The 27131-nt window shown below is 36.7% G+C and overlaps 1 protein-coding gene across 1 annotated transcript; it reads right to left on the bottom strand.

Moving 5' to 3' along the window:
• On the bottom strand, window positions 1–27131 carry LOC113097563 (TBC1 domain family member 9-like). The gene is made up of 21 exons (XM_026262799.1): window positions 26554–27131; window positions 20876–20986; window positions 18080–18198; window positions 17773–18001; window positions 16683–16944; window positions 15463–15670; window positions 15111–15317; window positions 14476–14649; window positions 12820–12970; window positions 11230–11444; window positions 11033–11150; window positions 9744–10029; window positions 8376–8505; window positions 8189–8287; window positions 8048–8116; window positions 7567–7807; window positions 4733–4798; window positions 4261–4347; window positions 4063–4131; window positions 3870–3973; window positions 1–2578 (listed from the first exon to the last, which is right to left on the bottom strand). The coding sequence occupies exons 1-21, from the start codon at window positions 26672–26674 to the stop codon at window positions 1967–1969; spliced, it is 3678 nt and encodes a 1225-aa protein (XP_026118584.1). The 5' UTR covers window positions 26675–27131; the 3' UTR covers window positions 1–1966.

Here is a 27131-nt window from a genome sequence, read left to right as displayed (position 1 = left end):
TAACAGGGACAGGATATTTCCATTTAAACTTTTAATTGCTGGAAGTGAACTCAATCATTTACAAGTCGATTTGAACCATTCACATTAAAACGTAAACTTTAAAACAGCAGCATGAAATACAGTAGAAACTCGTCTATTTAAAAAAAAAACTAAACAATCAAACAATAACTTACGAGAAGGTGCACAGACATGCCACATGCCTGGTGGGAACACGGTAAAATAACATAAAAACTGTACACAATCGGTCTTCAGCAGACAGATATCAAACACAGCTGGACTGCGTCGCCTCTCAGCCGATTCATATCTGACATTTCAGCGCAAGAAGAAAAACCCAAAGTGCAGGTGCAAGGAACCGAGAGAGGGAGAGAGAAACGAGAAACCTGGGAAATAACAGATCAATCCCAGACACATCTAAGCTCCCAGTGTTAAATATCACACACTATCCTTGTAAACACTAAACACCTGTACAAAAAACAACCTAAAGTATTATCTTAATCTGTATTTACGTCTCATTTCAAAGCAAAGATATCTAAATCTTGAGAAGACACTTGAGAAGCAACTCCATATAAATGGCGTAATAAATGTACTGATATTTTTTAGCATAAATATTTAAATTAAGTTTCCCCCACTGAGGATTCTTGCACACAGTTTGCTTCTTAAGTCACTTAATATATATTTATATTTTAAAGAGATTTAGATACTTTTATTGGAACTTAAAACAATAATACAGATTAAAGGATGTGTTTTATCCCAATCAGGACTAGTGAGCTAATCTAAACACTATGATAAACATCTAACTGTATTAGATATTATTAGTAACCATTTCTGTATATAAAGTACATCAAGCGCATCGTAGTATACAACAGGTCCTCTCAGACTTTGTACAGGTAAAAAGCTCACATCACAGTCCTTCTGTCCTCAGATCAAAGACAAGCGTCTGGGAAAACTCGTTACTGTCCGCTCACTAACGAGCTGAAGTTTCAAGAGATCAGATTAGATTTAGTTAAAGGGACAGTCTGCCAAAAATAAAAGTTCTGTCATCATTTGCTGATTTATGTGTCGTTCCAGACCTGCGTTTCTTAAGGTAGAACACAAAAGGAGATATTTAGCCGAATGTCCAGGCTGCTCATTTCCATTCAATGGGGAAAGGAGATTTCAAGCTCCAGAAAGGACACTAAAACATCATATAAATGGGCAATAAACATCTAAAACAGGTTTTGTGAGAAACACACTGAAAATTAAGCCATTATTTGCTAGCTTATGGCTTCAGAAAACACATTTATATAGTGCACAAGTATGTTATTTCATTGGACGTTTAGGTTCACTGCTAGAAAACAGTGAAAATACATCAATTAGGGGTTTTTGGGGGGGGGGTGAAAAAGTTGCAAGCCTTGCATAAAATGTCAAATAAAACACTTTGACCTCCTGAGGAAGATTTCCAGCTCCAAAAAATGACAATGAAGCATCATAAAAGTGGCTAATGTGATTATTACAAAACATCTAAAGTAGGTAAAATAGGTTTGTGTGAGAAACGCACTAAATCTAAGTCATTATCGGATAGCATATGGCTTAAAAAAACTCAATACGTAGTGAATAAGTCTTATATCACGTCGTTTGATATTGAGATTTACTGCAGGAAACAGCAAAATCACACTAATTCAGTGTTTTTTGTGTGGAACTGTTTGCTGCATAATAAAATCAAACAGTGCATATAACATTTCAAGCTGACCATGAAACATCACAAAAGAAACATCATAAACATCATAAAATGTGAGGTTTGTTGTTTGTTCAAGTTGCTAGCGTATGGCTTCAGAAAGCTCACTGTGTAGTGTCCAAGTCTATTTTTATGGTGCTTCTTGTCATGTTTTCGCTCGACAGAGATTGTATGGAGAAACTAGCATTAACATAAAAGTGAGTAATCGAGGTCCAAATCTTGTGTTTTGGATAACTACTCCTGTAACAGTTTTTAGCCCGATAGCGAGATCTCGTAGTCACTGAGGGACATGTGTTGGTGTCCCACCTTGCGGACGTTCTTGGCGTTGGTTATTCGCGCGGCGATCTCCACAGGTTTCTCAAAGTACTGCACCAGAGCTTGTTCGGTGAGCACCGAGGCCAGGAACTGCTCAAACGTGATGGCCCAGTCCTTATCGACGCTGACGCTGTGAGGCAAACCGGCCCTCCTCCCATGATGCCCGGCGGCCGCTGCGCCGCTGCGTATGAGCACGGTGTCCTCAGCGATGTCCTCGCACTGAAGCTCGTGCGAGCCGGCGCTCAGGACGGAGTAGGAGGACACCGAGGTGTCGTCGTCGGAGAGGAGCATGGCGCAGGACGTGGCCGTGTCTTTGGGCGAGGAGTCCTCCGGCTGATGGCGCTCCTGCTTGCTCTTGCTCGGGACAGGCATGCGCTCGTCCTCGTTCTCCTCGTCTGTCTTGTGAGCCGGACTAGAGAAGAGCTTGCCCACCTCTCCCATCTCCAGCAGCAGGCTGGTGACCGTGGCCGTGGCGTGATACAGCTCCTGCTCGCTGGGGTCTTCACTGAACATGTTGTAGAGAGTCTTGCACAGCTCGATGAACTGACTCTGAAGAAGCAGAGACAACAGATTCTGTGAAGGATGCTTTGGAAACATAATAGGCTACAGATTAAATGGAATAAGTAGAGTAACTATTACTTTATTACAGTAAACAAAAACTTATTTTGGATGCGATTAATCGCGATTAATCGTTTGCGAGTACTATTTTAAATCAAACAATAAATACATTTTAAAGCTTTTTTCCTATGATTTGATCTTTTTATTTTTATACTGTTTTGCTTCTTTTGGTTGATGTTGTTTAGCTGATCATAGTTTTCATCTTCTGGAGCATCAGCAGGTGTTTGAAGCTTCTGTAATAGTTGCATACGAGTCCCTCGGTTGTCCTCAGTGTGAAAAGATGGATCTCAAAATCATACAGTCATTGTTGGAAAGGGTTCAAATACACAAAAGATGGAGGAAAACCAAAGAATTTGTGGGAGCTGAAGGATGTATCTGAAGAACAGCAGAAAGTTTCACTGTTCAGGACAAACAAGGGACTCATGAACAACTATCACTAAACTAAATAAAAAAGCATAGCTTTGAATCGTTCAGGTAACAACACAGTATTCAGAATCAGGGGATGTAAACTTTTGAACAGGGTCAGTTTTTTTTATTTTTATAAATTAAACAGTTTTTTTCCTCTTATGGACTATACACTATGTAAATATCTTTTATGTGAAATATCTTATTCGGTTCAGTACTAAATAAACAATAACATGCATTTTTATGATCCCCCTTATCATATACTTTAACTTATTATTTGGTTAAAGTAAATACCATTTAGCTGATTCTGCACGGCGTATGTAAAATTTTGACTTCAAATGTATATAAAACCTGAATTATATAAAGTTGTACCTAAAAAATTTATTAATCTAAAAAATAATCTATACTACTACTACAACTAGAATTAAATAATTATAATATTGTTTGTTACTATATCATTTTTTACAAATTATTTCATATACATTCTTGACAATATACACGAGTTACTGCATATTTCAGATCAGAGAAACCATTATATATATATAAAAAAATTTTTTTATAAAGTAGCTTAAAAATATTTAAATGTAAACAGCAATATAAACTAGTTGTTTTTTATCATATTTTCCATTGACAGATCATCAGGTTTATTAGATCATGAATTTAATTCACATTTTTGGTCTCATTGTGCAATGCACTTATAAGAAAGAAAAGGTTTATTTTCAGCCTCTGAAGTGACTTCCCTCGACCTTGGATGGGTTTTGAACAGAGAACGATGTTGTTTTAACAGGAGCTACACTGATGAAGTCTCCCGATGTACCTGGTTGAGTTTGGGCAGGTCCTTCATGTTCTCTAACTTTTCTTTGGTCTCCTGGTTCCACAGGCGCATGTACGTGCGGTAATCTGGAGTCTGCATTTTCTTTACTACACACAAGACAGAGTGTTGCACATTTAAACAGCTCTCCAACATCAAACATCAGCTCTGATTCAAAGAAGAGGATGTTTTCTCCCACCTCTTTCACTTTTAAAGGTGACTCCTACAAAACCTTCATCCTTCTCGGCTCTGTTCTTCTGTTCGAGGCCTGTCAACGAGAGGTCAACGCATCAGCACCGGTGACCACAGTCTCTGGACTAGGCACCAAGCATCATTTACACAGTTATTTCAGTGCAGCAATCTATTCTGTGTGGTAAGTGTGAGCATGCAGCAGTACCGCTGGAGGTCTCTGGGGTGATGTCCTCAAAAAAATACTGCGTGGCTTCACACGCCGAGTCGGGCTCCTCCTGCTCATGATGCAACTCTGAAAACAACAACAACAACAACAACAACAACATTCAGTCTCTTCTAGAGCTCAGTCGATTTCAGATAATAACACCTAATCACAAAACATGCAACTAGATATTATAATTAAGCTGCATTTCCTTGAGTCTTCTTTAAGGATCATTCTTTTGATTTGTTGACATGTTTGTGACAAAGTAATGTAAAAATATCCATCTTTACTTTCAATTCTGCTTTCTATGCATATTTCCGCTCACAACTAATATTCTTACAGGTATCATGCATAATATACAGTATGTGCAAAGGCAAACAAGTGAATATGAAAAGCTGAAAATAATTCTGAACTGTATTCATTTCTAGCACCATGTTAACAATGTTTCACACTTCTTTTTCTCTTTTACACTCACCTGGAAGTACGTGAATCTTATACAGAAATTTGAGTTTTTCCGTCAGGTCACCATGACACAGGACGCCTAACAAAAGAAAGCAAATTAATCATTTTAAATGTGTACAAAATCAAACAAATTTATACACTATATATAGTCTGAATTAAAATGTTTTTACGTTTTTAAATCATATGCACACATAAAAAAAATTTTACCCTAGGGTCCACTTATAGATTTTTGGGTCAAAATCAATTTCTTTTCTTTTTTAAATGAAATATTGCATTAAGTAAGTTTATTATAAATAATTTATCAGTGCGCATCATTTTTTTTTAATAATGCATGTTCCCTCATCATCATCTTTAACCAAAATGACTTTCCCTCCCTCTTGCAACAACATGTCTTCACTTCTGCAGTGATCCAACAAGACAATCCATTCCAGAAGGACCCAAATTAAATCCTGCCCTGCATTTTTCTTGTTCTAGAAGCCGTTATACATACATACATACATACATATACATACATATATATATATACATACACAGTACAGACCAAAAGTTTGTAAACATTACTATTTTTAATGTTTTTGAAAGAAGTTTCTTCTGTTCATCAAGCCTGCATTTATTTGAACAAAAATACAGCAAAAACAGTAATATTGTGAAATATTATTACAACTTAAAATAATAGTTTTCTATTTGAATATACTTAAAAAAAAAAATTATTCCTGTGATGCAAAGCTGAATTTTCAGCATCATTACTCCAGCCTTCAGTGTCAGATGTAACATCCAGTCGATCACATGATCATTTAGAAACAGTGTTTGGAATAACGGCGTTTAAAAGAACGGCGTTAGGTAACAATGTTATTTTTTCAGTAATGCGGTAATCTAACTAATTACTTTTCCCGTCGTTACAATGCCGTTAACGTTACTGAACGTTAAATGCGGTGCGTTACTATGCATTGATTTAATAAACTATGCAATCCGAATGCACCCCTGGCTCACAGCGAGTGAGCAGGTGGGTTAATGACGAGATAAGCGGTTGTGATTGGCTAAGGCAGAGTCATGTGTTTCATGGTAGCCAATCAGAGCCAGTGTTTAAACACACACGCGCCAGCGGCGCCCCACACACCCACAACACACATGTCTGGTCAGCTATCCTTGTGGGGACTCTCCATAGGCGTAATGGTTTTTATACTGTACAGACCGTATTTTCTATCGCCCTACACCAACCCTACCCCTAACCCTCACAGGAAACTTTCTGCATTTTTAGATTTTCAAGAAACTTCATTCTGTGTAATTTATTAGCTTGTTTACCCGCGGGGACCTCAATTTAGGTGTGTATATCAAGTGGGAAGTCGTGGCCTAATGGTTAGAGGGTTGGACTCCCAATCGAAGGGTTGTGGGTTCTAGTCTCGGGCCGGCAGGAATTGTGGGTGGGGGGGAGTCTCCACCTTCAATACCACGACTTAGGTGCCCTTGAGCAAGGCATCGAACCCCCAACTGCTCCCCGGGCGCCGCAGCATAAATGGCTGCCCACTGCTCCAGGTGTGTGCTCACAGTGTGTGTGTGTGTGTGTGTGTGTGTGTGTGTGTGTGTTCACTGCTCTGTGTGTGTGCATTTCGGATGGGTTAAATGCAGAGCACAAATTCTGAGTATGGGTCACCGTACTTGGCTGAATGTCACTTCACTCACACGCAACAGCTACACAGAGATTCGCAGCAGAGATGGCGAGATGGCGAGTCAGGAGCAATCCGATGAAAAGTTGGTATTTTCAAGGTGGAGATATATAAGCACTACTTCAAAGGCAAGAACGTGCATGTAATGTGTACATGCAAAGTGTGACACGCATCTACAAAGCTAGTGGCCAAAAACACTTTTCTTACAAAGATAATACTTGAAGCGCAAAAAAAAAAAAAAAAAAAAAAAAACAAAAAAAAAATTATCTGACATATAGCAACTTTTTTTATTTTATTTTATTTTTTTATTTTATTTTTTTGTACAGTAACGCAAATAGTTACTTTCCCTGGTAACTAGTTACTTTTATTATAGAGTAATTCAGTTACTAACTCAGTTACTTTTTGGAACAAGTAGTGAGTAACTATAAATAATTACTTTTTTAAAGTAACGTTCCCAACAGTGTTAATCATTTTAATATTCTGATGTATTATGAGTGTTGGAAACAGTTCTGCTGTCTAATATATTTGATGAATAAAAGGTTAAAAAAGAACTGCATTTATTCAAAATAAAAATAAAAAACGTTTCTAATAATATATATTCTAATAATATTTTTTCTTTACTATCACTTTAATCAATTTAACACATCCTTGCTGAATAAAAGTATTGATTTTATTTAAAAAGAATTTAAAAAAATTACTGACCTCAAATTACTGACCAGTAGTGTATATTGTTATTACAAAATATTTATATTTTAAACACATAGTTTCTTTTTTTCTTTTACTTTTTATTCATCAAAGTATCCTAAAAAAGTATCACATGTTCTGAAAAAATTTGAAGCAGCAGAACTGTTTCCAACTTTGATAATGAATCATCATATTAGAATGATTTCTAAAGGATCATGTGATAATGAACCTAAAAATTCAGCTTTGCATCACAGAAATAAATGATAATTTAAAGTATAATAAATTTAAAAATATATCACAATATTACAGTTTTTTCTGTATTTTTGATAAAATAAATGCAGGCTTGATGAGCAGAAGTAACTTCTTTCAAAAACATTAAAAATAGTAATGTTTCCAAACTTTTGGTCTGTACTGTATATATATATATATATATATATATAAATGGAAAGAAAAGATTGCACCTTCAAGCATGGGATTGGTCATGATAAAGTGCACTCACTGAGGCCGCAGATGAACTCTCTGAAGTTGATGAGTGCGTCTGCGTTGTGGTCGAGCAGACGGAAGACGCGCAGGGCCAGGTCGTCTGTGTGTGTGCCGCAGGCCCAGGGGAAGAGCAGCGCAAACAGCACTTTGAACTGCTCCAGATCCATGCGGTACTGCTCCAGGTACGGCAGGCTCGGGTCGTGCCGGCTCATGGGGTTACTGGTGCTGCCCCAATAACAGCTGGTCAGATGCTCAGCCTGACGGTCACAGATACAGGACACTCATGTTACACAGCCAGTGGACACGGAGCCTGTCTGTTCAAATGAGGGCAGTGGTCATAACTAATGCGTTTCATCTGTTTTACTGTCTGCCAGACACACATATTTCTTGGGACAGTTTAACACAACAGACTGTAACTGGTATAGGGCTAGATGAGTTTAAAATGTAGGTACCACTAAATATGCTGATTCATGACCTCATCATGTGATGTGACTGACCTTAAAGAGTGTATAGAGCTCCTCCAGCTCATCGATGCTGAAGGGTGTCTCCGTCACGATGGTGCGCACCTGCAATCAAAGACATTAAGCTCCCAGATCCTCCGGATGAGGGTTAATACTACACTAGCACTGTCTGATTACCACATTGCGTTTGGTGGTGTCCTCAATGGCCTGGATCACTCTCAGCCTCTGTTTGAAACGCATCTGCTCAATCACATCCGCCCGGATGGAGCCGAACTTCTGCAGATCACAGTGAACATCAGCAAACACGCAACAACCCGTGAACACACTTCATGATATAGAAGCTGAGACCTGGAGCTGAACGCACCTCATAGGAGCTGCGCACCAGTTTGAAGATGTCCACCTCGGGATGAGGCTCGCCGTTATCCGTCAGGAGAGAGTGAAGATGAGGGATTGGAGGAAGAGTGCTGTCCTTATTGGTCACGCTGTCCAGATACCTACAACACACACACACACACACACACACACACACACACACACACACACACAGACACACACTCGTTTGTGTCAGCAGAACGAAGAAAATCTGAACCATCATCATCACGGTTTCATACATAGATCCTGCCATTCCATATATACTGTAAAATACTATAAATACACACACATATACCCTGTTTAGTACACTATATGTGTGTATAAGTATTACTGTACTGTATGTGTTTGATGTTTGTTCTTATGTTTATCTGTGACCGTGATCACCTGCCAAGGGACCGCGGATAAAAACTAGCCCAAGGCTAAATTCAGTACAATGCATGAAGTGGAAACATTTATGTTAAGATTGTACACAGTCCCTTTTCAAATAAATATTTATTAATAATAATATACACACAGACTACAGAATATTCCCTTTGTAGTACACAATATTTCACAGTATAGTCCCACACTATACACACACGTTACAATTTAGTTACTTTGTTGTACACTACATACTAAAGTATAGTCCCTATGTAGTACTATAGTCCCTTTCTAGTATGCTATATACACATATTACATTAAAGTCCCTTTGTAGTACACAGTATACACAGTATACACACACACACACACATTACAATTTAGTCACTTTGTAGTACACTACATGCTTAAGTATAGTCCCTATGTAGTACTATAGTCCCTTTCTAGTATGCTATATAGACATATTACATTAAAGTCCCTTTGTAGTACACAGTATACACAGTATACACACACACACACACACACACTACAATTTAGTCACTTTGTAGTACACTACATGCTTAAGTATAGTCCCTATGTAGTACTATAGTCCCTTTCTAGTATGCTATATAGACATATTACATTATAGTCCCTTTGTAGTACACAGTATACACACACACACACACACACACACACACACATTACAATTTAGTCCCTTTGTAGTACAGTATACACACACACACACACACACACACATTACAATTTAGTCACTTTGTAGTACACTACATACTAAAGTATAGTCCCTATGTAGTACACTACATAAACATGCATGTACTACACAACAGTCCCTACACATTCAGACTATATACTCACTATGTAGTATATAACATTCACTTAATTTGCAGTATGGTATATACTTTGCCGCTTATGACTTTGCAGAACATTACATACTTTATGCAGAATACTATGCATACTACAACACACTCATTATGAAGTATAGCACACTAGTGTGCGGTTCTCCTACCTGCCCAGGATGGTCATGGCCTCTCCGTCATCTTTGCAGCTCAGCAGCTGATGGATGTTAGCGTCGAGCACCGACAGCGCTAGCTGGAAGATGACCTTGATGCCCTCGTAGAAGAAGCAGTCGACCACCACCACGGCGCTCTCGAAGGGCATGACGGACAGGAAGAGCGTGAGGAACCAGGACAGAGAGATGGTGGAGATGACACTCAGAGCCTGCATGCAGTCGTACAGCTGAGGAACGTAGACGTGAGCCAGCTCCTCGAACACACCCTGGTCCACCAGAGCACCTGAGACACACACACACACACACACACACACACGTCAGGTATGTATGAAATACTGAGGATTTAAAATCTCAAATTTAAATCTCAAACTTAATTTTTTTTTGCCTAATTCTGTTTTCAATTGAACATTTTGTAGATTCTAGTTTAATCGTTTAAGTAAATGAAAACTTTGACAAATTAATAATTTATTACATATTTTACCATTAATAGGGCCCATTTTATTAAAAACATTTTATTTTTTCCAAATTCAGTGTTTTCCAGATTCAATTTTAACGGTTTAATTACATTTTAATAATCAAAAAGCATGTATAATCAACTCAATCAATTTATTTTTACAAAAACAGCATTTAAATTTTTTCTGGATTCATGATTTAATATAAACTTATTATCCAAAATAATGGTACTCAATTAAAGGTATAAAACATAATAATTTAAAATGTTATCAGATGAAAATTCCTTTCATTTTTTGGCAAACAAAGTGCTGCACAACAGAGGTTTACCATTAAAATTAACATGTAAGAAACACAAGAAAGGAATCATATAACTTTCTTAAAAAAGTTTCATTATTATTATTATTAATAACACTTGCCAAACAAAATTGTTTCATTGGACCATGATGAGTCCAATTTTATTTAATTTTATATTATTTTATTTTGTAATTTATTTATGCCTAAATGTCTTCAATTTAATAAAAAAAAAACATTCTGCTCGTACTTTATTTAATTTGATTACTATTTTATTTTACACAAATATATATATATATATATATGTCCTTTCAGACCTTTGAGTTTGTGTGTGTATCTGCCGATAGTTTTATGAACTGAATTGAGTAAGAGTGTAACAGATATGTAACAGATATGTGCAGAAGATCCTATGTGGTTGAACATTTACAGATATTAGTCCATGTGGTCATTTGATTCATTATACATTGTTAATTTTCAGTAACGCATCCAAAATCTGGCGGTTTGCTGATGCCCTGGAGAAGCAGGATGATCCCGGAGCTCACCTACGACTCTGGTGTTGTAGTAGTCGGGAAGCATGCGCTCACATAAGGCCACCAGCAGCCAGAAGGCCTCTTCCTCTTTAGCGTACAGCAGCAGGACGGAGGTCACGATGTTCATGGCCTGTGGAGGACGACAGACTGGCATTAGGAGCAAGCTGTGGGTGCATTTATCACAGACGGTGTGTTGTTGTGCATCGCACCTGGCAGTAGCCGATGTTGGGGTTGCGGAAGGCGTACGCAGTGAGGACTCGACGCAGGGCAGCGATGCCCATCTCGTTCTGAAAGGCTGGATGCTCAGGAAGAGAGCGGTGCAGGTCTCTCTCGATCTCCTCGGTGGCCAGATTATACTTCCCCATCGACTTCTCCACCAGGTCCTCATAATAACCAGGATGAGTGGCCATCTCATTAATCGCCCCTGGACACACCAATATACACACTTAACAGCAGTCAAACAATTAATCACATCCAAAATAAACGTATTTATTATGTTTATATATTATTCGGACTATAAGTCGCATCAGTCCAAAAATACGTCATGATGAGGAAAAAAACTTATATAAGTTGCACTGGACTATAAGTCGCATTTATTTAGAACCAAGAGAAAACATTACCGTCTACAGCCACAAGAGGGCGCTCTATGCTACTCAGTGCTCTCTTGGTTCATTTCTCTTAGTTAATTTCTTTTGGTTCATGTCAAATTAATTATGATAAATAAGTCGCACCTGACTATAAGTCGCAGGACAATCCAAACTATGAAAAAACGTGCGACTTATAGTCCGGAAAATACGGTACATGATATATTTTGAAAATATTTCCATGCATATATTTATATTAATATAATTGATGTTATATATAAATATTTGAAAATGTATAAACGTAACATATCTTTCTTGAATATAAGCATGCATGTGTGTGTAGAGATATATGCGAGTAGTTCAACATAAGCTGAGCTGCTTTAAATCAAGGGAAGCGTGTAAATTCGCAAGTTTCAAAGTAACTACAATCCCGTGATTTCATCACATTGTAATGTTGCTAAACTGTGAAGGGAAACAAAGCAGCTGTTTGTTTACTACCACAGTCATGTGTTTCAGTTACCGCACTGGTCTAGACAGCCTTGAAGTGTGCATGTGTGACTCTGAATAAGGCACTCACATCTAACAAACAGGAACCAGTACTGTATAAGACACACAGATACGTGCGCTGAACCACAAAACAACCGCACAACAAAACAGGTGCATGCACACGCAAAAGAGAGCAAACACCTTCAACATGCTCAGATTTTTGTTCCTGGTCATTTTTTTGTGCTGATAATTGTTTTTTGCATAAAAGTGCAATAAAATATGTTCTTGAAATTCAAACCTTTTATTTTCATTATTTAAAAATATATATATATTTTTTTTTTTCAAAAAAGTAATACGTAGTACTATTTAATATATATATTTGAACAATAATTGGCTGCATAAAATACATCATGCTCCATGCAAATCATATTTAACGTCTGGATCATATTTTTTTTACTGCATATTTCGCTCACTTTTTGAAGAATGAGGTTAACACAGTTTGTTCATCTTGGCATATCTATCTAATCTGACTAGCTTCAACCAAATGACAGATAAATGTGTAGAAACTAATTGGCCACAAGCTCTCTGATATCAAAAACACCAGATATCAGTAGACAGAAGGTGATAAGACTAGTTATCTGGTTAGTTCGTTGTAGGCTATTTATTTTCCTGAATCCAGTCTAGCTGTTCTCCCTGCTGTGTCTGTCTGTTGTGGGACGCATGACTCACCAGAAAACAGGAGCCAGAGCTCTCCTCTCATGTTGTCCGGGATGCCCTGCAGCACCAGCTCTTTGGTCTTCTCCGTGCGGTACATACACACTCCCTGGCCGAACTCGGTGAAGTGATTCTTCCAGGCCTGCTCCTTCAGAAACTCTTTAGCCTGAAAACATATCAAGAGTATAAAGAGAACGACTCATCTGCTGTCCTGACTTCAACTTCACAAGTGCTGATGTAGGAGACTCGGACTTTACAAAATAAGCGCTGGCAAAGAAGCGAAGCCAGTGAACCGTGAACTTCATTAACTTTCTATTCTCAAATTTTAAATGTGGTGCATTTAATGTATACGAAAGCTTTAGATTAGACAGTCTTGCAAGCAAAGGTGACTACAATATTATTCTGAATGCAAAAGGTTTAAATCTTTACATGCATTTCTCTCTCACGCACTGATCCTGTGACTAAATGAACACAGTCTAGTAGTTTTAAAGCGAATGACTTGGATAAGCAGGTTTTCAGGTCATTTGTTGAAGGGTCAGCAAACTAAATGAACTGTACATGGTCTCCTCGTCAGTTGCACTTCCTGTGTGTGTCCTACTAAAATAACTCAATAACCTGCATCTGACTTCAGGCTTTGCTGTTAAACCTCTGACTGGACGAGGTGCGTTCAAATGCTGATAAACACACACCTGTGACCGCACCAGGGCTAAAACCTTTTTTTGACTTTAAATAAAATACACTTTAACTGAAATACTATATGAAAATAATCAATAATAATAATAAAAAGTATATAGATATTTAATTCATATTTGTATATTTTTATATTTATATAATTATTTTATTTATAATATAATATTAATATTTATTAATATAATATACGATAAAATCAAATAATATTTTGTATATTATTTTACATTAATATTTGGAAATGGCTATGTTTTGTAATATATAAAATATTAAAATTACATTTTTTTTTATTTCAGCAAGTTGATAGTCTTGTGGTTAGTGTGTCGACATGTAGCACAACTTCGCTTCGAAAAGTTATTTTTTAAATAACTAAGTGAACTACCACTAAAAATTTAAATGAATACAAATTACACAGATATTTAAATTAAAATTAAATTAAATTACATTTAAATTTAAATAAAATGTATGCATTTAGCAGACGCTTTTATCCAAAGTGACTTACAATGCATTCAGGCTATACATTTTTATCTATCATTTAACAAAAATAAATAAAAATACAACTAAAATGAAAATGAAAACAAAAGATGTCATTTAAAATATTAACTAAAACTATAAGAGTACATAAAAAAAATACTAAAATAACACTGAAGCAAGAAGCTGTGTTGTTTGTAAAATGGCAATAATTAATTTCAAAAACTATGTAGCTTCACATACGATTTGTTAAGATTAATTTATAAACACAAATATAACTGTTGATATCTTCATGTTTCTTATAAAAGCAAAAAGCCACTCAAGCTCATGATTTAACGCAAGGCAGCTCTTAATCATGGTCAAATCACTGTAATGCACAGCCACAGCACATTTCTATTCCACTAATCGTGTTGATTTGTGATCTGAACGTATCTGTGAATGTCCTCTCAGTGAACAGTGATAAAAGCACGATGCTGAGGGGTCTGTGATCAGGCATGAGTGCTGGTGCTGTACCAGTTTGGGGTTGAACTCCTCGGGGGAGCGCCGGCGGTACATGGTCATCAGGGCTTGTGTCGCAGTGGGAACCCTGTTATCATTGAGATTGAACTGTCTGTCACTGTCCCCTTCAGAGCCGAGAGCGCTGCGCTGGGGACTACAGGACAACACACTGCCCTGCTGAGAGCACACCTGCACACACACAGGTGATGCATAATCATAACACACTTATTCTGAAAGAATCAGTAAACGTATGACAGTAAAGACTTTATAATGTTGCAAAAGATTTATATTTCTGGTCTGAACGGTCCATTCAGAAAAGAATCCTGAAAAACTGAATTGTTTTCAACACGGATAATAATCATAAATGTTCTTGAGCTGCAAATATATGCATATGATTTCTGAAGAGTTATGATGCTGAGAATTCAGCTTTGATCATGACATTTAACAATGTATTACAATGTAAAATGGTTATTTTAATTGCAATAATACTTCACAATATTACTGTTTGGCTGCCTTTAAAAAAATATATATTTTCAAGATTCTTTGATCGATAGAATTGAAATGACTGAAAATGTTGATGTGTGCTTATTGAGTAAAAGCTGAATATTAGTAATAAATACAGGTAGATTAATACACAGATCTGTTCCCACCTCGTCGTCTGAGCTGCTGAGGCTGCCCGTGATTTCCCGCTCAAAGTAGATTTTGGAGGAGGTCTGCTGCAGGAAGTCTGAGATCCTCTGCACCAGGAAGTCCCGGTCTTTGAGGTTGGCGAAGAGGAAGGTCATTTTGTTTTTGGTGCTGATCGACAAGGGGCTGGGAAGGACGTTACAGCTATCAGCTTTCTCCACGATGGTCACCTGGTGAAGAACGATGCAAAATGCAACTCATTTTACTTCCACAAAGTGTACTAATTAAATAAGTCTTTATGCTCCAGGAACTGACGGCATTGTGAACGATAGTGGAGAATGCATGATAAATGCTTGACTGTTTTCTGTGTTTTACCTCTCTGAGTGGGATAATCAGACTGCAGGTGGTCTCCTCTTTACTGGTGAAGCAGATGTAATTAGTGGAGACGAACATCTGTCCGAGGATGTGCATCTTGTTGAAGGGGGTCCACAGTGTGCAGTCTGTGTGACCGTCCAGCTTCTCGTCTTTCGGCAGGCGGAAAAGTGCACGGTATCGCTCGCTTTTAGCCCTGGCGTCCAGATCCCTGAAGTCACAGAAACAGATTAAAATATTGAAAAAGGCCACTGAAAGTTTCCTAAACTCCTTTTAAATGCATACAGCGTCTACAGTATTGTCACTTTACTGCACATCAGAGCATTAATCCTCTTAGTTTGCTCAGACGGTGTTCAGCGCGCCCTGAAGGAAAACCAGATTTGCTCCTTTCAGTTTCACACAGTATTTCAGCTCCCATTTTAAAGGCAATTACAATTCTTTAATAAATCCGATAAGCAACAGTTCTGTGACACTTTTTTTTTTTACTCAGCATTTTTTCTTTACAGTACAAATATCTAAAATCAGGATGCATTTTCTTGAGAAGCTGTATTCCTGAAAGGTACTAAGCCTTGCTTTCTGAAACAAATTAGCACAATTTAAAAAAGTGTAAAAACAATCTGCAAATGGGGTAGAAAAAATATTCACTTAATAAAAATTTAAAAAACATGTTTTATTTTTCTTATCTCATTGGCAGATATTTATTTTTATATCTTTATATATACTTCTTTATTATATATGTCATATCTTAAATAATTTAGCTTCTAAAATAAATGTAGCTAATAAAATAGGCTATAAAATAAGCTTACAAATATAATAAATATTACATTAAAATGACAAAAATAATTTTTTTTTTCAATTCATTTAAACTGATGAATTAATTTACATTTTGACTTTTTATTTACATTTATTTAATTAAAATATATAAAGCATTATATATATATATATATATATATATATATATATATATATATATAGAGAGAGAGAGAGAGAGAGAGAGAGAGAGAGAGAGAGAGAGAGAGAGAGAGAGAGAGAGAGAGAGAGAGAGAGAGAGAGAGAGAGAGAGAGAGAGAGAGAGAGAGAGAGAGAGAGAGAGAGAGAGAGAGAATTTTAAGATGAATATTTCTTGATAGTTTTGTAGACGTCTTGACCTCCTAACACCAGTTTTCTAGCATCACTGGATCTTGATGGATCTACTTTATCTTCTCAAGTGTTGCATCACAGACCTTTTGAGGGCCGACACTTTCTTGGGCGACTTCTTCTTGAGTTTGGGCAGAGAGCGGTCCTGCTCGAAGCCCTTGTTGTCCAGCAGCTGTCTCATGGCTATGTTGGCGAGCTGCTCCATGAGTTTGAAGGTCTCGTTGATGTTGATGAAGACGGAGAAGACGTGCTCGCTGCAGCGTGTGCTGACACGCACCATGTCTGGAAGCAGCAGCGTGGCGCTCTTCTCCAGCTGAGTCACGTCAGCCCAGCGGATCACCAGCTTAGCTGAAACACACACACACACACACACACACACAGACACACACACACACACACACAGACACACACACACAGACACACACCACTTTAAAGATGATTTTCTCAATATTAAGACTTTTTTGCATCCTCAGATTCTCACTCGCAATTTTGCCTTCTAATGCTTTCAGTATCCACTATTTATATATATATATATATATATATATATATATATATATATATATATATATATATATATATATATATATATATATATATATATATATATATATATATATATATATATATATACATAAATACAATGACCAAAGACTTGTGTTCTGCAATTTTAACTAAACCGCTGTCACCAGAGCCACTGTGTTTGGGTTAAAAGTGGGAATGTTAGGAAGGCTTTGCAGAGCGCGCTCTTGAAGGGTTGCCAAGTCCTCTTATTAAAAACAATACTTATTAAATGACTTTGGGCCTGCTGTTTAGGATCGACTTGGCTCATAAAGCGATCCATTATGGAGGTGCTAGTCATGATATTTTGGTAAGTGGCCTTTTTGTAAAGATGATACATCTGGATCATAATCACAGTTTATTTTTTTATAGCAATATCTGGGGACACTGAGTCAAGATGTACATCATTCCCTGTGATTTCTTGCAGCACAACTCAGATATGCATTTAAATATATTATTAATAACTACATGTTCAGTGCAGTTCTGATCACAATGTGCAGAATTTGTGTAAATGTGGTTGCCATTAACCTGCATTTTCTAGGAGTTAATTCATTTGTAGAATCTATTTAAAACAAACAATGACATTACACTTGACAGAATCAGAAAAACGGTCCTCACCCTCTTTCCCGAGCAGGTATGAGTAAAAGCAGAGGTGGTTGATGCTGAGGTACAGCCAGCCCTGCCGCGGCACCTTGCCCTTCCAGTAGCTGCAGGAGTAATAGTTGACCAGCTTCTCCTCCTCCGGCATGACGAAGAGCTTGCGAAACTTAGCGATGGCCTCCTTAAACTTATCCGTGTCGTCATCCTCTCTGATATCATGGCTTTTGTTGTATTCGGCTATAATGCCCTGAACACAAATACACACCTATGAGCACTCTGGCTTATAGTGAAGCACCAATCTGAGTTTGAAACGCTACTGTGTCACCTGTATTTTGCCCTTGACGAAGGTGGTGATGTCGTTCTCGTTCTCGAAGATGGAGAGCGTCTGCAGCAGATTCTGCTCCAGCCATTCCCAGTTCTCCGTGATCTCCCTACGAGAGCTCCCTGCCAGAAACACAAGTCAAGTAATACTCATCCAGGCGTTCAGGATAATGAATTTCATTTGAAGTCTTTATCTGCAGCGACTTCATTTGCTCAGAACTGAACAGCAGATGGGTGGGGGTTCCTGGTTTAATTAGCTCTGTGTTAGCACAGCTCTCCTCAGGCAATTCATCAAACACATTGCTGGCAAGACACATGATTCATGAAGAGCGCTCTGTGACGAGTGGCACGCAATTATGTAAAGATGGAAAACACAATTATTCAAAACATAAGCTATCGACGCTCTATCTGCCGTTTAAACACAACTCACAAAAACAAATACATTTAATACACATAAACACACACACACACATATATATATATATATATATATATGAAAGCTTAAATTAAAATATAAATATTATTAATAAAATAAAAAAATAATACAATTTAAGACATCTGTATGTTATAATATTATATTAATTTAGCTGTTTTAAATGTCAGAAAACCAACGAGTTATATAAAATGTTCAATTTATTCTGAATATTATTTCATATTTTATACATGTGAATTTAATATTAAATATTAATAACATGAAATTAATGTAGTTGTTTTTGTCTAAAGTAATATTATAGTGCATTTAAAATTAACATTATAATTTATGTACACACAATTATTTATTAATTCATTATTTTTTTATAATGTCTGACAACCAAATATATATTTAAATGGTGAACAACAATAATAATAATACTCATATTAAATTATACATTTATTTTTAATATTATAATGTTATATTTATAACTAGATTTTTATAGTTAGAAAAGTAATACCAAACTTTTATTACATTATGTATTTATAAATGTATTTACTTTTAGAAATTTTCTCACAACTTAAATTTACATTATTAATGAAGCCTACAAGTATTTCTAGAAAATATATTTTTCAATAAAAAGTCCCTATGTAGAGTCAAGCTGAAGCCTTTCACAGAGCATACACACATCAGAGCAGGCTCAGTGGTTTCTCGTCTTAAATAAAGAGGTTTACCAAATGGCTTGCAGCTAGCAATGTAACAGCTTGTGAAATATGAACCAGCATCGCAGTCGCCCGTAAACCAGATTAGCTGAGGAACAGAGCACTCTCCGCTCCTCTGGGAAGCCAGCGCTCTCTTTCGGCTTCACACATGATGTTCTGGATGCTCTTACCGTAAATACTGTGGGGCGACCATACAAATCTTACTGATACAGTCATCTTGCATTAACTCAATTCATGTTGTGCCATCCATTAATAGCATGGGTTTTCTTTTGATGTCTGTTTTCAGCTCTGTATTTTCACTCTCAGTATGTCTCCACGTATTGCTTGATTTTTTTTTTTGATTTTTTTTTTTTACTGAATGTGTATTTGTCTTTGTCAAGCATAGTTTATTCTTTTAAAAAAAAATTGCAATAATATTTAAATCTTTATTTATTTATTTTTTATAATTAAAGTGTTTTTTTTTACAATAAAATGGTGAAATATTTAAGAGGCTCAATATCAAATTTGTTTTTGTAGTGGTACTGAAATTAGCATAAAAAAATCATGAAATGTCTTTAGCATTGCTACTGACTATAAAAATTAACATTTTGGTATTTTGACAAAACTACTTATTTCTTTACGTGTAGATAACATAAATCACTCTTACACAGATGCATCTACCATGCCAATACTTGCACAGAAGAATCTATACAGGTTTGATTTAATTAGTGTGTTTGTTTTTTTGTTTTTTTTTTTATAGCCATTTTTACTTTATAAAAAACTGAAAAATACTGAAGGCAACTTGCCATTGTTTTAATGCATTATTTAGTTAAAATTATTAATTTTGAGCAGTATGTGTAAATAACATATACATAATATACGGTAATAACAAATCACTCTTGCACAAATATATCTACTTTCTTAATAATTGTATAGTAGATTTAAGATTTTATTTATTTCTAACTGAAAACACACTGAAGGATACTCGCCATTGTTTTAATGTATTATTTATTAACAAAATATTAATTTGTAGTAATTTTTAAACAAATGTATGTGTATTTAGAATTATAAATTAAAATATGTAATTAATAAAATAAAATAAAATAGTCCACTACTGAAAAATTATGTTGCAATATAAATAGTTGTGAAACTGGTACTGAGAAACTTTACTGAAAATGTATATAATTTTAGAGAAATGTTTCTGGTATTGCACCAACTACAAAAACTTTGTTATTGTGACAACTGATATCATGTGTCTCCACGTGCAACTGGCGTAATGCAGACCTGTGCAAAATATATCTAGCACAGTAAAAAAGCTATAACATTTGGGTTTCAGTGTGTGGTGCGCTGCTGCCTAATATCTGTGTTACTCTAAACAGAGCCGCTCTCATCTTAAGTGCTCTTAATTGCACATTAACCACACTGCCCTGCATTAAAATACCCTTCGTAGTCGTCCTGCACAAATACTGATCCCTAACAAACACCATGTTATCTAAAACATTGATTCCTGCACTGAAGTTTGCAGTGAGACAGTGAGTGAACATCATGTTCATCCGGCTTCATTTGAAAGAGAAGTGGAGATTGATTTCTGACTTCAGCTTGCACTTTAGAGGCACTAGAGCATGAGGTAATGCTCCGGCCATCAGGGAGCAGAGTACTCCAGAACGGGTCGGAGGAAGTGTGTTACCGTGTGCGATGGTCCAGTAAACCAGGGAATCAGGGGTCTGGTAGAGGATCCTGTACGGGGCCACACGGGCGCTCGAGTCCAGCACCACGTCAAGAGTACCAACCAGCAGACCTGTGAGAAAACAGACCAAACTAGTTTGATTTATGAAATACAGTAGTGTCAGTTTTTCATGTTGGTTGTAATATTTGGGAATATTTCCAGAGTTGTTTGTAAAATCTAATGTTTCCTAATGAGCACATCAATAGATTCACTCGTGTTTTAATCTTGTGATCCTTGTCTTGGGACTTGCAAACATGAGAATGTTAAGAAAGAGATTATTTAATATCATCCCTGATTTAAGCATTAGCAACAAAAATGGTATTACAGTTGGTAAAGTTGATTCATTTTAGCGAGTCAGTTCAATCTGTGACTGTTTGGTTTGATCATTATAATCATCAATCTTTCAAGCAAATTCAGAGCAAACATACAAAAATATAATTTTTATATTATATTTTTTATATACTTTATTTAAAGATGCTATTCAAAAGCTTGGGATTATTTAGATTTTTTTTTAAGAATGTCATTTTTATTAATCAAGGATGCTTTAAATTGATCAAAAGTGACAGTTGACAAATTTAGAATGTTACGAAAGATTCTAAAGGCCCGTTCACATCAAGCACGATAACTATAAAGATAACGATAAAGATATAGTTCTAAAAATCGTTCTCAATATTAAAGAATAGCAGAGTCCACACTACAACTATAACGATAATAAAGGCATAGAGAAACGGTATCGTTTGAATAATTTTCAGAACGATTTTTTTCCAGCTGATGAACGATACAAACATTGACATCCAATCAGAATCCATCTTGCTGTAATGAGCTCGAGGATTTAAAGCGGCAGACGCACGTGCACTCAGAATAAACAGACGATATCGTTCGCTGGTGTGAATGCTAATATCGTTATCTTTATAGTCATCCTTATAGTTATCGTTCTTGGTGTGAACGGGCCTTAAAGCAAATAAACGCTGTTCTTTTGAACCTTCTATTCATCAAAGAATCTTGAAAAAAATGTATCCACAAAAAATACAAACAAGCAACATCACAACTGTTTTCAACATTTATAATAATTATAAAAAATGTTTCTTGAGCAGCAAATCAGCATTTTGAAGTGATTTCTGAAGGATCACGAGACACTGAATCACAGGAATCACAAGAATAAAGTACAGTTTTTACTATATTTTTGATCATATAAATGCAGCCTTGCATTCAACATACTGCATACAGCTTCAGGAGGTGTAGTTTAGCTCTAACTAGGTGTAAGGCTTCAAAGAATCCATCTGAGGAGCATTAGCGCTAGCATCGCTATCAGTGCATCAGACACCTGTAAAACCTGCAGATCAGAGGAGGAGCTACTCATCTCCAAGACAAAACCTCCAATGCTTTTACAATCCAGTGTGGACCAGGCAGGTTCAGCCAGTTTGAACATGCACGAGCAAAAAATGCAATTTGAGACTATTTCGTTTATTTGGAATAACTGAGCAATCATGCACAGTAAGACCAGGAATGTGCATTACGCAAGTAAACACGCATGAGGCTGTTTCAGACACCACAGGTTTAGCCAAAGTTGAATGTGTGAATCATGAACCTCCAAACAAATCTGGCTTCCTGTTTCTGCTGGAGCTCGTATGTGCACTAACGAACACCCCCCTCCTGAACACATGACTTTCCGTTCCTGCTTTCATATGCTCGGATGGGCCACGGTTTCCTTGGTTGCGAAACAAGAGAGCAGAGATTTGAGAGTACTGTACGGATCACGTGATCTATTCAGTGGCAGAGCCCTGCGTTGAGCGCTGTGTAAGTGCACATTAACAACTCTCAGTTCATTCTTAAACAAACCGTTTCCAGTTCCAGTATTTCAAGTTCCTTTGACAGACAGAACCAAGCAACTGCCTTCTCTGTCAAATACTTGACATATTTCATGACATAGCATTCCATAAGCCTCTTTTTATTAATTTATTCATTATTATTATTGAGATATTTTAATATGATTGATGGGAGTTATTTTACATTATATTAATCGAGTTTGCTCTGCAATAAATATTAAATATTCTATTCTTGGATCATGAATATTAATTAAGCTGCATGACTGGATAGTCCCAAAAGGTTTCCAAGCAACGACTGCCAGAATTGATATTCACACACTTTATGGCTCAAGTTCACACTGTTACACAGTAGCAAAGTCGTTTAACACTTTCTATTTTCTATTAGGATGCAATCACACTAGATTGCCATCAAGAAAAATCCCTTCACACCCCGCAACGAATACCAACAACAGGATAGGAAATCATACGCTAGGGTTTTGGTTTTTAACAAATAATGAATAAAAAATAAATAAATAATAGGTAATAATAAATGCATAAATATAATATTTAAATAAGACTGGATGTTTGTATTCTTTGTGTTGTGGTTAATCTGCAACATTTAGATCTTCTCTTGGTCAAACTGCTCAGTTTGCACCGCAGATTGCCTATAAAAATGAAACGATAAATAACAATAATTGTTTTAATAGTAGTATTCTATATTAATGTCACAAGACCTTTTTGTGAAATTGTTTAATTCAGCAAGTGGCATCCAGTTGTTGCATTCATAAAATAGAAAAATTATGCATTTTCAATCCAATGCTTTTCAACCAATTGCACGTGCAAGGTCCAGTCGAGTGCACTGCATCATGGGAGACACTATGTAGTGTGCACTATTTTGACCACTGTAGTAGGGCATGCTACACTAGATACCCTTTTACAGATATGCTTATGTTTCCCTGTTGGCATATATGTGAATCCTGGGAACACAATTCATTCTTGTAAGGATGCTTGGATAAGGAGTTCGTGGGAGGAACATTTCATTGTTGTCTTTTCTCATTCTAAATATAGAACGTTCTGCTCTCAACTGAATTCATCTCCGCTCTGACAAAAAACAGCCTTACCAGCACATGAGCAAAATCAATATTCTCCTGAACAGCATCAACCTGATACAACTGTATTGAATAGCATAAAAACACAAAGAAGCTGTTGACTTCACCCGTATTTAGCCTTAGGAAAGACATTTAGGCTCCTTCTGGGTGCATGTAGACCACTGGGCCGGTGGATAATAGATGAAAATTTGATATACTACCGATATTAATATTTGCTTTTTAACCGATAATTTGCATGTTAATATGGCTGATAACCGATATGCAGAATCTGTAATAATTGCACTCATTCAAGCCGTTTTTCTTTTCATATTATGTAAAATTATGTCTTTGGGACATGATTTAACAGATTACTTGAGTATTTCATAGCGCCAAGCTTAAACTATAGATCAAGCGTTATTTTCATTTCTACATTAACGGCAGTTATGTTAAATAAAGTTTAGTAAATAAAGCAAAGCAAGTTCGAATTTGAACAGGTTCGTAATGGAGGTCTAGCGTGCTATTCTCCATTTATCGGTGGTTTCGATATTAGAAAACTGATATCAGTTAATGGAAAAATTAATAAATGTCAGGGAAAATATTGGTAAAACCGATTATCGGTCAATCTGATGCAACTGTTCTGGCTAAAATTGGATTAAAGTATGTTTATGTTGGTTTAAAATTGCACTACCTACAGTCTGACTGTTCAACAGTTGCTCTTTTTAATAGCTCACGACTATTTTTTAAAGCATGTATCATTTAGGCATTTGTTTCAAATGTTGCCTTCAAAATAGACTCAAATGAGTCGGCACATACATACATTGCTCGATACATTTCTTGTAAGAATCCGATGAGCTCCTATGGAGACCATTGAGAATAAAATTCTGGTAAGATTCAGGTAATAATACCAAAACAAAAGTCGCTGTTCAAAAGCATTTGTTTCTCGATGAGAAACATGTGAGACATTAGGGAGATCTTGTGTGATTTTTTTGTGCTCATGGGTAAATAAATGGAAAATATTTACACATGTAAAGAATAAAAAAATAGGAAAAGGTTTCAAAACCTATAAAGGCTAAGCATTATGCACAACTACATCCTCTTTGCCTATTCCACTTTTCTTCTGTTAAAAATTCATGTCTGAATACAAATGTCACAAGACATTAGGTCAGTTTGACGTTTGTTAGGCACATACACAAACATATACATTGCTTTTTTCCTAGTACTTCTGGCCGAACGCCGGCTACCCAAGACTCTGTGGGTCAGTCTGCTGGGCCGTGCCAGGCTCACCGGCTCTCACTGGCACACAGCTCGCACATTTATGTAACAATGACATCATCTTCCCTCGCTAGTGTACGCTTTGTGTCTGTCTTTTCTCACTGACAGACACAAAGAGGTAGACGCACAAATACCGGCACCGTTTCGGCTCCAGCACGATCTCTGTCAATCAGCACCTGTCCAGCTATAAATACAGGTCAGCTCACCAGGTGAGGTCAGTAAAGGGTATTTCACAACACCAGACCAGCTCAGTTTCCTGTCCTGAGGCATTGAGAATAAACCGAACCTTATTGAGCCTGTTTGGTCACTGATATCAAGCTAGGACTTTTATATTTGGTTGCTGGATGCATATATCAGCCAGACTGATTAACTGGGCCATATTTGGCCATTTTAATGGGATATTTAGGTTTACTGTAACTAAGTCTGAGACCATGAAAATGAATGTTAATTTCAGCAACTTTCCCAGTCAACCAAAACTCTCAAAATTAGTATCAGCCACTGAAAAAACCCCATCGGTCAACCACGGCCACATTAAAAACACCCCACAGAAACAACAATGAGCCATTTCTTTGGTTCTTGAATGCATCTATACATCTCTTGCATGGCCTGTTCACAGCAGTGATAGAAATGATATGATTATGAGGCCGTATTATCCATGTAAGTCTATGTTCTGTACAATCATACATAAACACAATCATCAAATATATACTTGACTCTGACTGATCAGTCATGATATTGTCCAGGGGGACAGAATGGTAGATCTGAATGGAAACCAACTTTCTATCAATATCAAATCAGGATATTTATTGTCCATTCAAAAGACATTTAGACTTTTTTTTATTTTATTTTGAAAAAGGAACTTCTTTGTACAAATGCTCAAATAATGCTGGATAACATGAACCAGCAAGTTGTCCATGCAGACATTGTAAACATGAAACACTGAAATTCCTGTTATTTTAAAATTATGGTGAGAACATAATTGCTAATAAATAATATTTAATCAATTGTAAAAATGCTGTTTTTTTTAAATGAATCAATAATGACCAAATCGCACTACCATAAAAAAACAAAATAATAATAGGCTAATATATATATATATATATATATATATATATATATATATATATATATATATATATATATATTCGAAATAAAACAATTTAGAGTAGGCTACGTTTGATAAGAACATACTATGCAATGTGTTATTTTTCGTTTCTATGTAGTTATTTGTGGAATTCACTACCAATATCTGAGTGAAAACTGTTTCAAAGTAAATCCTATTTTATTTAGTGACCCGTCCACACAGGTAAGAGCGGGCTCGCGCGCACAGGTGCGTCTCTTAGCACGCGGCGTGAACAACAACAGCGCGCGTCCACCTGAGTGTGCAGGCATGAATGAACACATACACACACCTGTGTGTTAATAAGCTGTCATCATAAACAGCATGCGGTTGACTGAGTAAACACGGCTTTACCTGCGAGTCCTCCTCCGCCGTCTCCGTGGCCCTTTCTCTTCTGCAGGATGAAGTAGGGATTCGCTCTCTCTGTCATCCACAGCGCGCTGGCCAGCAACACCTCCTCAGGGTTCACCCACATCTTCTGCTCGGCTTCCTCACGAGGACATCAAACACACCTCAGATGCGTGGTCCAGTGTGGAGCTTATCCAGATATTGGGAAGCGACGGCGGCGGTATAATGCGAACGTTATCAGCTGTCAGTAGGATATAACACTTATTGTACCGTGCATTTAGATAAATATTAAAATATTTCCATTTAAAAACGTGTACAGTCCTCCTGGGGCTTCTTGAGACGCGCGCGCACCTCACTCTACACAAATAACAGCATTAACACCTTTCTTAAAGGACGACAGCAGCTCCAGCGCCAAGCGATGACTGACAGAGGAAACGAAGAGCAGGATTGTTGTATTTCTGGGGTTGATAATGAACGGCGAGGATAGTTTCAGCGTTTAAACGAGCACGCAAAATAAACAATGCCGTACATTTCTGCCGTGCTTCTATAATGATGCTTAACTCACTAGCGCCACTGCAGCGTAC

This window comes from Carassius auratus, unplaced genomic scaffold, assembly GCF_003368295.1.
Source record: "Carassius auratus strain Wakin unplaced genomic scaffold, ASM336829v1 scaf_tig00216332, whole genome shotgun sequence".
NCBI classification, from domain to species: Eukaryota; Metazoa; Chordata; class Actinopteri; order Cypriniformes; family Cyprinidae; genus Carassius; species Carassius auratus.
The sequence above is the reverse complement of the archived record's forward strand: the minus strand, read 5'-3'. Positions and strand labels throughout refer to the sequence as shown.